Raw genomic sequence first — 12,534 nt, forward strand, 5'->3', positions numbered from 1 at the left:
ACTTTAATCTTGACTATATTTTTTTAACCAATGGCAATCTGATTAAAATTAGATCCTTTAATACACTAGAGCTCGCCTACAATTGATACAGAGTGACATATTAAATACAGGAGCATGAAGGATCAAAGTTTAATTAGATTGAACCAAGGGGGATAGGGGCATTGATATTTCACATATAGATTCCTCATGACCAGGCTTTTTATGTGGTACCAAGAATTTTGACCTAATGACCTTTACCTTGAACTTTGACCTATTTTCAAAAAATTTTAATCTTGGTTAAATATCTTGAATGATGGGGGATAAGGTAAGTAGAGTAATGTGCCTGCTGACAACTCTTGTTTAATTCATAGAGGAAATTGATTTGTGCGTAATTTTCATTTGGTTTACATATACTGAATTTTATAATGTGTTGTAGGCCCACTGAAGAATACAACATCAGATTTCTGGAGTATGATCTGGCAAGAGGGTGTCAAGAAAATTGTCATGGTAACAAACCTCAAGGAAAAGAATAGGGTAAGTGTATCTCGAGAAAGTTTTATGTGGGAATATACAGGAGAATCTTCTCAAGAACAACAAGGGTATAATTTAATATGCAAGCATCTTCATGTATTGTAGATTCAGTCCCCCCTCACCTTCCCATGACCCTTAGTGCAAGAGCAAGGTCACAACTGGGTTTAAAGTTTATATATACATGTATAGGAATATATATAAATTTTCTCCTGAAGAACAGCAATAGTAGAGTTCATTTGATATACACATATATGCAAGCATACTCATGTAGTGTAGATTCAGATTTTGTTTGAACCATGAACTCTGAGACCAGAGTGGGGCCACAGTAGGGGCTTTTATTAGTTCCCCACTAGCAGAGCTGAAGAGGACTACTAGTTTGCACACCGTCCGTCTATATGTCACAACCTAGTTTTCTGGACTTTTTTATCATAATAAAAAGAGTATGGAAAACTTCTTAAATTTCTCTAGCATGGTACAACCATCACTTAACGGAGTGTATGAGTACCTAAGAGACATGTTGAAACTATTTATGTGGTGGAGATATATGATACTTCATACTCTTGGACGAGTTGTAGCGGGGACTTATTTCCTGGTATGAAAAAATTATATCTGCCTGATCGTCCAAAAATATCCAATTATAGATTTTTCATTTAAACACACGAGATCTAGTCATCATGTTGTGACAGAAACACAAGTAGAAAGTTTTGAATGTTGAAGACACTAGGTAGAAGCAAAAATGCCGATCTTTATATGTTTCATTGTGCAGAATACTGGAGGATGACCCAGTGAGGTTGATCCTAACACAGAAATAGAATCGACTGAGGATACAAATGAAGAGTTGCTTGATGTGACAATAAAAACATCTTTGTTTGCAGATGATTGTTGACATGTTTTGAATATGAAAATTTGATAAAATGCAAAAAGCGATACTATTGAAATTTTAAGAGGACCACATTCAGAATTTATGGAGTGCTATATTAACATTTATTATATAGCTAATAAATAGTCTAATATAAAATCTGCGTAAAATCTAGAGAATGTTAGCGTTCAATATCCTGAGAATTTATTGAACGCTAACTTTGCATTGCGTAAATTGTATGCGCCCGAAACATTCCGAGTATGAGCGTTCAATATTGACGTTACTGTAACGACGTAAACAAGGCAAAATGGCAGACGACGGTCCTCCGAATCTGACAGAGCCGGTATTTGATATTTACTTAAGCAAAATGTTTTATTGTACATAAATTATGATGTCCCCATTTACAAAATCAGTTTGCTTCATGCATTAATGACGGGTTAAATATTGAACAGTTAGGAAATGCATGTTGTTATTGCACACTGCCAATATTGATGAATCCTCGTCTATTTTGGATAATTTAACAACTAAATACTTTAGCTATATAATAAAAGGGTTATTGAACTTATATAGATAAATATTGGCACTCGTTGACTGTCAAAATACACTCGCAAGCTCGTGCATTTTAACAGCCAACTCATCCCAATATTCACCAATATAAGTTCAATAACCCTATAATACTCAAATAATTGAAGATATCTTTAATTATTTAAAGAAATGAATTCAATTATTGTGGACAATAATTGAATTGATGCATATATCAAAGCAATTATTGCTCCTGCCAATTCAATTGATGCATTTATCAATTCATTTATTGCACACAATGATTTAATTAATGTGCTCATCACTTAAATTGATGAGAGCATTAACTGATTTGATGCATGCATGAAATCAATTAATGTGTGCAATAATTGATTTGATGTGCACATTAATTCAATTGATGAGAGCAATAATTGATTTGATGTGCACATTAATTCAATTGATGAGAGCAATAATTGATTTGATGTGCACATTAATTCAATTGATGAGAGCAATAATTGATTTGATGCTCGCATTAATTCACTTATTGTTCTCAATACAATTCATGAGCGCATCAATCTGGTGGAATTGTTACTCGCAAAGTTTAAATTTGAGTGTAGTATGAATGATTTGATGATCTCATTATTTCAGTTGAAGATATCTTTAATTATTTACAATGATTTTGTATAAGGAATTAATGTGTGCATCAATTCTTTTAAAGAGAGCAACAATTCAGTTAAAAAAATCATTAATTCAGTTGTGGATATGTTGAAGATATCTCTAATTAGATAGTTGCTCTCTCTAAAATAATTATTGCATGCATCAATTGAATTAAGGGTATCATTAATTCAATTGAAGAGAGCAATAATTCCATTATTGTGCGCATTAATTGAAATGATGCGTGCATTAATTGAATTATTGCTCTCTTCAACTGAATTGTAGCACATGCAGTCTGAATTCAATTGTTGATATCATCAATTCATTTGAAGAGAGCAACAATTCAATTATAGCATGCAACAATTCAGCAGAATAATTAATGTTATCAACAATTTTATTATTTTGTGCACAATAATTCAGAATTGAAAATATCATTAATCATTAAAGATCTCCTTTAATTGAATCGTTGCGTGCATCAAATTAATTGATGATACATGTATCTTCAAATGATAAGAAACATCTCCAATTTATATTTCAGTTCGTGTTGATTTGGCTCTTCATAAGAATTATGCAAACAATTTGACTTGGGACCGGTAGGGGACATGTATTGATATGCAATACTTACAGAATTCTAGTTTTTACAATCATGTACATATTTTTTTGAATGTTCTTCTCAAGAACAAGGCTAGTACGATTTATCTATTTAGTATGCAATCAACTTCAATGTAGTGTATATAATGATATGACCAACTTGGTTTAAACTATGTCACTTTGGCATTAGTCCATGATAAGGGTTGAATATTTACTTACATGTACATCTGTATATAGGAATTTTTGTTTAAAGAAAATTATTTTTAAGAACTTAAATGAATCAGTAGGTCTTGTCACAAGTAGTAAACATGGCTTTAGTCCTCATGTAATATAGATTCATACCATGACTCGGGAGTCTTGAAAGATTTACATTCTCATTTTACTTTATGTACATGCATGTACGACAAATATAGGAATTATGTTTCATTTAAAAATTGAGTTGTGATGCCCTGGGCAGAAGTTGGTAAAGAAATTACGGCGAGAATCTTGTAGAATCTCTCCAAATGCAATATGATAATTACAGTTTATGGAAACAATATGTCACTCAGAGACATATAGTATGTAAAATGGATGAATAGCAAGACAGAGCTTATTGTTAAACAATGGTTGGTGTTTCAATAAGATCTCTGCATGTATGAGTTTAATTGTAAGGTGACTCAGGTAATTGTGGTGGCGCCTGATCCTCATGCTAGTATTTTGTTATGATCAGTTTAACCTGTATCAGAATATTGGTCCTAAAGCTTTCATATCATCTTAAGGGAAAGATGTGAGAGGTACAAACATTTTGTAGTCACTAATTGTTTCAAGAATCAACTTCCAATGTAGAGCATCTATCAGCACAGGACATTGCTAAGCTGTGCAGAATCTATTTTGTGATAGAAACAAGCACCCATTCTTTAGGGGAGATAAAACATGCCTTTATTTCAAATATCCAGATTTTGGAAGAATTACCAGACTCTCCTAATCACATAGGATCAAATACCAGACTCTCCTAATCACATAGGATCAAAAATACCAGACTCTCCTAATCACATAGGATGACTACTCAAATACCAGACTCTCCTAATCACATAGGATCACTACTCAAATACCAGACTCTCCTAATCACATAGGATCACTACTCAAATACCAGACTCTCCTAATCACATAGGATCAAATACCAGACTCTCCTAATCACATAGGATCAAATACCAGACTCTCCTAATCACATAGGATCAAATACCAGACTCTCCTAATCACATAGGATCACTACTCAAATACCAGACTCTCCTAATCACATAGGATCAAATACCAGACTCTCCTAATCACATAGGATCAAATACCAGACTCTCCTAATCACATAGGATCAAATACCAGACTCTCCTAATCACATAGGATCAAGTACCAGACTCTCCTGATCACATAGGATCAAATACCAGACTCTCCTAATCACATAGGATCACTACTCAAATACCAGACTCTCCTGATCACATAGGATCACTACTCAAATACCAGACTCTCCTAATCACATAGGATCAATACTCAAATACCTGACTCTCCTAATCACATAGGATCACTACTCAAATACCAGACTCTCCTAATCACATAGGATCACTACTCAAATACCAGACTCTCCTAATCACATAGGATCAAATACCAGACTCTCCTAATCACATAGGATCAATACTCAAATACCAGACTCTCCTAATCACATAGGATCAAATACGAGACTCTCCTAATCTCATAGGATCAAATACCAGACTCTCCTAATCACATTGGATCAATACTCAAATACCAGACTCTCCTGATCACATAGGATCAAATACCAGACTCTCCTATAGGATCAACACTCAAATGCAGCATATTTTCTAGATCTCATTACATTTACATTTTCTCTCCGTAGGTCAAATGTTTCCAGTATTGGCCCCAGGAAAAGAAGTTCATGACCTGTTACAACTTGAGGGTAACCATGGAGTCTGAGCACGTCTTCCCGGTGTTTGTCCTCAGAAAAATCAAGATTACTAATACAAAGGTATGTGTAGGTGTCAGTTGCTGTTTTATGCATTGGTGTGTCATCTAAATTTTAACAACGTAAGGGTTGTAAACAAAGACCAAATTTTGTTGGTTTACAGAGATAATACAGCTGTACCAACAGTGTCATGGTACTATCTTAACATTGGGGTTTGCAAATGCCTTTAAAAGATAAAAAGAAATGGAAGTTGTTTTATTTTAGTATATTGATACTCAGATGATCTTAAAATAGTTAAGTTCTGCTTGCGTAAAACTCTGTACCGGTACTTTTGTGAGCTCCTATAGACTTCCTTGTCATTGCCAATTATGTCATGAAATGTTAACTGGATATTACATGTAATTTCCTTGTCAGAAGGACATATGTATGATAAGGAAGGTTCTTGTGTATTGTATGTCTTGGAGTTTGCTTGATGTTTTGAACAAAAGAATACTGTTGAGAAGGAAATAATTTTTTAACACATATTATGCAATGATAAATTATCTAATTAAATATCATATGAAGCAAGCAGTTTAATTTCTTATCATATTCATCTATTTTTGTTAACTGTGAAATTGAAATAATACATTTCTTGTACAGATGTTTATTGACAGGCAACATTTACACTTGGTCTTAAACTATAAGGACTACTGTAACAGTGTATATATAATTCACATTATAACGTCATTGCCTGGTCCACAACATTGTAACAGAGTAATATTAATAAATCAAATCAGGCCTGGCAGTGTGTGCTTTTTAGCTCACCTGAGCTGAAGGCTCAAACGAGCTTTTCTGAACAAAATTTGTCCGTTGTCTGTTGTCGGCGGCGTCATAAACTTTTCACATTTTTATCTTATTCTCCAGAACCAATGGTTTAATTTCAACCAAACTTGGCACAAAGCATCCTTGGGTAAAGGGGTTTCAAGTTTCTTCAAATGAATGGTCATGCCCCCTTCAAAGGGCAGATAATCACATAAATGCAAAAATAGGGTGGGGTCATTTAAAAATCTTCTCAAGAACCACTGGACCAGAGGAACTAGAATTTACATGAAAGCTTCCTGACATAGTGCAGATTCAAGTTTGTTAAAATCATGGCCCCCGGGAGTAGGATGGGGCCACAATAGGGGATCAAAGTTTTACATACTAATACATGTATATAGAAAAAAATCTTTAAAAACTTCTCAAAAACCATAGGGCCAAAGAAGTTTACATTTGCATGGAAACTTCCTGACTTAGTGCACATTCAAGTTTGTTAACCCCCCCCCCCTCCCCCCATGGTAGAATGGGGCCACAATATGGGAACAAAGTTTTACATACAAATTTAAAGGGAAAATCATTAAAAATCTTCTTCTGAAGAAACACTGGGTCAGGAAAGTAGAAATTTACATGAAAGCGTTCTGACATAGTGCAGATTCAAGTTTGTTAAAATCATGGCCCCCGGGGGTAGGATGGGGCCACAATAGGGGATCAAAGTTTTACATACTAATACATGTATATAGAAAAAAATCTTTAAAAACTTAGTGCACATTCAAGTTTGTTATCCCCCCTCCCCCCCCCCCCCCCCTGGGGGGGGGGGGGGGGGGGGTAGAATGGGGCCACAATATGGGAACAAAGTTTTACATACAAATTTAAAGGGAAAATCATTAAAAATCTTCTGAAGAACCACTGGGCCAGGAAAGTAGAAATTTACATGAACGCGTCCTGACATAGTGCAGATTGTTTGTTAAAATCATGGGCCACAATATAGACTAAAGTTTTTCATGCGGATGTATGTGGAAAATCTTTAGATATGGGCCAAGATGACTCAGGTGAGCGATGGGGCCCATGGACCTCTTGTTAAATGTCTTGGCGTTTTTTCAGACTGATGATGTTCGGGCAGTGACACAGTACCAGTCTGTAGTTTTTGAATGTCTTGGGTGTTTTTTCAGACTGATTACGTTTGGGCAGTAACCCAGTACCAGTCTGTTGTTTTTTAATGTCTTGGTGTTTTTTCAGACTGATGACGTTCGGTCAGTGACACAGTACCATTTTACAGCTTGGCCAGACCATGGTGTTCCAGATGCCTTCCAGCTTCTACAGTTCTATCGTAAAGTCACTGGAGGTAGCACAGAATATGATGCACAGCCTGTCGTTGTACACTGCAGGTCAGCATGAAGTCATTTGTTACATTTCATACAGAAGTACATGTACAGGTTTTTTATGTCTCTTTAATAGGAGATTCAGGTGCATGTAGCTTTTGGTCTGTTCATCTTCCTGCTTGTCCACCAACACTTTAATCTTGGCCATAACTTTTGAATGGATGGTGATAGGGCTCTCATATTTCACATGTGCATTCCTTGTAACAAGTCTTATGTTTTGGTAGGAAAATTTATGACCTTGTAACCTTCACCTCAGAATTTGACCTACTTTTGAAAAACTTAAACCTTGGCCATAACTTTTGAATGGTTGGTGCTAGCTAGGGCTTTCATATTTCACATGGGTAACTTTAAGACCTTTCTTTTGTCTACAAAATGTTTACCTCTAGACCTTCGAGTTTGACCTACTTTTGAAAAACTTTAACTTAAGCCTTAACGTTTGAAGGGTTAGTTATAGGGCTTCATATTTCACATGGGTATTGTTTGTGACAAGGGCTCTCTTTAGAGGTGTAGAAATTGTCTCTCTCTCCCCCCCCCCCCCCCCCCCCCCCCCCCCCCCCCCCCCCCACTTTAAAAGAATTTTTTAAATTCATGACTACATAAATAAAAAATTGGACACAGGTATGTCTTAGAACACCCCTTTCTACCATCTTTTCTCTTAAGTTGGTTCCATTGCTTTCAAATATTTGTTTATGAACTATATAGATAATGCTTTTGATTTAATGTATAAAGTATTCAGGGCAAACAGTTCACACATTGAGCTATTTCATAATCATTGTGAAATTAACCACCCTATTAAGTCAATACCTGTATACAAGTAATTTGTATTTACACATATTTTGGTATTTTCCTCAAAGTTGTAAGGCATGAAAAGATCAGGTTCACACAATGATTTACTGGGATTGGGAGGAAGGGGGTGGGATAACTGCATAACAGTTGCATTATTGGATAGGGAATACTGTGTTTGTCTGATTTTGGGTAGAATCTCCATGTTACTGTGAATGAATTTATCGTAGAGGTAAATCCTTGTATTGATCTTTATAACAAGTACATATCGGTATTGGTGTACAGATGATGACTCCAAACTGCTGCGTATGTATGTGTGTACTTTGTAGTACACTGTAAGACAAAGATCTAGGTGGTAAAAGATTGATATTTTGATGCTGGTCGTGAATTAACGCACTTGCAACAGCATCAAAACTACCAAAATATAAACACTGCTAATACAAGTATACACATACAGTGGTTTATTAGGAACAAATGAACAAGTTTTAAAAAAGGAATTTGTGAATATAAGTTGTTTTGCAATATTTGTTTTTATTTGATCAAGTTCTATTCATCATGGAATTAATAAGAGTTAGAATTTTAAGAGTAATGTCCCTTTAAACTTTTGAGTACTGTAAAAGTGGTTATTTACGCTGGGGGTCAAGTACGTGTTTTTCCACATCCAACATTGGGGGGAAAATACGCGGTAACTTAATATGATATACATAATATCAAATATTTATAACTTTACACGTGGGGGAAATTTACGCGCTTATTACGTGACCGTGTAATTAGTGTAAATTTCCCCCACGCGTAAATGATCACTTTTACAGTAATTTAAAATTGGCTGATCTGGAATTTTTTTAGTTTGATGTATTTTTATGTTATTGGTGTCAGTATTAGTGCCAGTGTAGTAAGTTCTTATTCCTTTTGAGTATACTTTGTATGGTCTATAATAGTGCTTGAGTGAGAAGGAACCTGCATTGGTTTGGATGCCTTGTGACTTTACAGTGTGAATATTTATGTTATCGGTTCCAGTGCTGGTGTAGGAAGAACGGGCACCTACATCGGTTTGGATGCCTTGTGGAAGGAGGGATGTGAGACTGGGTCCATAGATATTCTCAGTTTTGGCAAGATTATGAGGAAAAACAGAACAAAGATGATTCAGACTCTGGTAAGTCAAAAATATAAGATTATGTCAAGAAAGAAAAAGAACTTAGAAGGGGCATACTGATTTGCGCATGTCAGCCAGTCGGTAGACCAAGTGTTGTCCACTCAATATCTTGAGAACCCTTAGCGTGACAAACATCAAACTTGGTCTCCTGGTAGGCTCTAAAGAGTAGATAATCCTTATTGATTCTGAGGTCATGGGTCAAACTACTTGAAACATATAAAATATTGTCCTCTCAATATTTTGAGAACCTTTGCTTGATAGACATCCAAACTTGGTATATTTGTACCATTAAGGAGTTGTTTTTAAGAAAACATAAAAAATTATGGGGTTCATAAAACCTTAATGAAAAGATATGATGCTCTTACAAGGTTGATTATGATCAGTCATTTGGCCATGACCAAGATCATTGTTAAAAATCCGGTTTGGATGTGCCCTGCAGAGGGCATTAATCCTATTAGGACAGCTCTGTTATAGTGTACATTAAATGCATGGCACTATTCCATTAACTGATGGCTTGCATTAAGATGTGTTTTCTTTTTCAGTTAGAATTGGTACACTTTCCTACACTTAATTTTGATAATTGAGTCCAATTTATGATAGAAATTTAAAATTGAAATTTTTATTAGGTCACCTAACTGAGTCACGAGTGACCTATTGCAACACTGACCGTCATCATGCATTAACAATTTGCAGATTTTTAAATTCTTCTTGATATATACTAGACTAATTCTTTTTAAATTTGGTATAAAGCCTCTTGGGGGTAAGAGGAACCTAACTTCTAAATTTCATAATTTTTGCCATGGGGGCAAGAAAAAAATTGCCAAAATAGTTTTCAGAAATCGTCTTCTTTAGTTCTGCGCATCTGAAAGGAAAACTGATTAAGCCCCGTTTACACGCTCTGCTTTTAGGTCTGCATTTTACTCTGCAAAGCAGACAGAGAGTTTACACGTTCTGCTTTACCATGTCTGCTTTCAGTTTATTATTCAGTTACATCTGCAAAGCAGACTGAATTAGAGCAAGTTCTATTCTGTCTGCTTGCAGGCCTGCAGTGCATATTCCCTAGTTTACACGGTCTGCTTTTGCAGCTCTGCTTCAAAGCAGCTGCAAAAGCAGAGCGTGTAAACGGGGCTTACATAGTTTAATAATGCAGAGCGAAGGGCCCTCTATCAATAGTTGTAAACTTCATGACCCCCTTGGTGGGAGTTTAGCCTGGGGGGGGGGGGGGGGGGGGGGGTTTCAAAATTGGCACATAATGTTAATGCCTGTAATGTTTAAAGCTCTTCTTTAACTTTTCATGAAGCTCTAACACACTTCATGAAGTATGAAGGCGTAAAGCGTTACAATTCATATCCTCATGTATGAAATTTATTTCTTAAATGTTTACATTTTATACTTATTTTATATTTCAATACATAATACTGATTGTTAGACCGTTTGTGGCACACTGATTTTGACTATGGATAACTCCGTTTACCTGATCAAGATATAGGGCTCACGGTGGGTTTGACCAGTCAACAGGGGATGCTTACTCCTCCTAGGCACCTGATCACACCTCTGGTGTGTCCAGGGGTCCGTGTTTGCCCAACTATCTATTTTGTATTGCTTATGGGATTTATGAGATTGATCACTGTTCATTATCTTCACCTTTCATAAATGAATTTTTATCATCATTATAATCTATTCTATTAGATTAAATATGAATCTTGAAAACAATGTTATTCATATTGTAATGGATTATCCAGTGAAGGGAATGATAAGTTTTTCTCTACATTTTTAGCTCTTCTGAGCCAAAGGCTCAAAGAGCTAATGCTATGGCCATTTGTGCGGTGTGCGTAAACTTTTTAGAAAAAGGGCTATAACTCAAGAACCCCTTGGCCAATTTTTTTCAAATTTGTTACAGGGTATCATTGGCCTAAGGGCTTTCATACATACTAAATAGAGGGATGTGACCCTTTAACAAGGGGAGATAATCAGGAAAATACAAAAAAAAGTAGTGGTTGCTAAAAAATCTTCTTCTCAAGAACCACAGGACAGATTAGCGCCAAACTTACACATAAGGATGAGGATATGTTGTAGATTAAAAATTGTTCAAGGCATTACCCTGGGGCAAAGGGCGTGGTCTCAAGGTCACTTCAAAGTTGACCTAAATTTTAAATTTTTTTAAATTCCTTAAATCTTAGATATTTTAGTCATTATAAGGACTAGGATCATCAAATTTTGACAGTTGATGCATCTTAGGACCTTGTGTCAAGTTGTCTCAAAAGTAGGTCACGGTGACCTACTTTTTGAATTTTGCAGGTATTTATTTTAAAATTAATTTTGATGCATATCATGGACACTTTGAAGCCTATGATCATCAAAACTTGTCAGTTGGTGGATCATGGGACTTTGAAATGCGTCAACTGAAAAATAAGTCACCGTGACCTACTTTCTGAATTTTATGGCTTATCATTTATAGATATATTTTAAGTTGTTATTTCAAATACCGAGAGGTTTAGAATCATCAAATCTTGTAAGTTGATGCATCTTGAGGCCTTGAAACATATTTATAAAAAAGTAGGTCACAGTGACCTACTTTTTGAATTTTGCAGATATTCAAATTTCACATTTTCAATTTTAGATGCATATTTTGGGCACTGTAAAACCTATACCGAGAGGTTTAAAATCATCAAATCTTGTAAGTTGATGCATCTTGAGGCCTTGAAACATATTTATAAAAAAGTAGGTCACAGTGACCTACTTTTTGAATTTTGCAGATATTCAAATTTCACATTTTCAATTTTAGATGCATATTTTGGGCACTGTAAAACCTAGGATCATCAAACTTTGTCAGTTGATGCGTCTTCAGTCTTCGGTTTGTGTCGACCAAAAAGTAGGTCACCGTGACCTAATTTTGGTATTTGACAGCTAAATTACTATATTTCAGACACTATTTGACCTACAATCATCAAACTTTGACAGTTGATGCATCTTGAGTCAACGGAGTGTGTCGACCAAAAGTAGGTCACCTTGACCTAATTTTGGAATTTGACGGCTATATTTATATATTTCAGGTACTATTTGACCTACAGTCATCAAACTTTGTCAGTTGATGGGTCTTGCATGTTCGAAGGGTTTCGACCAAAAAGTAGGTCAACTTGACCTACTTTTGGAATTGGACGGCTATATTTATATAATTCAGATACTATTTTACCTACAGTCATCAAACTTTATCAGTTGTTGGGTCTTGCATGTTTGAAGGGTGTTGACGAAAAAGTAGGTCACCTTGACCTACTTTTGGAATTTTGACGGCTATATTTATATATTTCAGATACTATTTGACCTACAGTCATCAAACTTT

The 12,534-nt window shown here is 35.5% G+C and overlaps 2 protein-coding genes across 6 annotated transcripts in view; both read left to right on the forward strand.

Annotated features, from left to right (window-relative positions):
* LOC125670354 (solute carrier family 17 member 9-like) overlaps positions 1-12,534 on the forward strand; it is a 960,148-nt gene that overhangs the window by 489,223 nt on the left and 458,391 nt on the right. The gene's annotated exons all lie outside the window — the stretch shown is intronic.
* The window catches only part of LOC125668257 (receptor-type tyrosine-protein phosphatase alpha-like), a 93,768-nt gene that overhangs the window by 61,278 nt on the left and 19,956 nt on the right, over positions 1-12,534 (forward strand). For all 4 annotated transcript variants that reach the window (XM_048902124.2, XM_048902130.2, XM_048902128.2 and 1 more), the window contains 4 exons: positions 416-513; positions 5,016-5,144; positions 7,116-7,264; positions 9,059-9,194. In XM_048902124.2, the coding sequence (XP_048758081.2) occupies positions 416-513; positions 5,016-5,144; positions 7,116-7,264; positions 9,059-9,194 (512 nt within the window). The remainder of the gene's footprint in view (positions 1-415; positions 514-5,015; positions 5,145-7,115; positions 7,265-9,058; positions 9,195-12,534) is intronic.

This window comes from Ostrea edulis, chromosome 4 (assembly GCF_947568905.1).
Source record: "Ostrea edulis chromosome 4, xbOstEdul1.1, whole genome shotgun sequence".
In the NCBI taxonomy this organism is placed as follows: domain Eukaryota; kingdom Metazoa; phylum Mollusca; class Bivalvia; order Ostreida; family Ostreidae; genus Ostrea; species Ostrea edulis.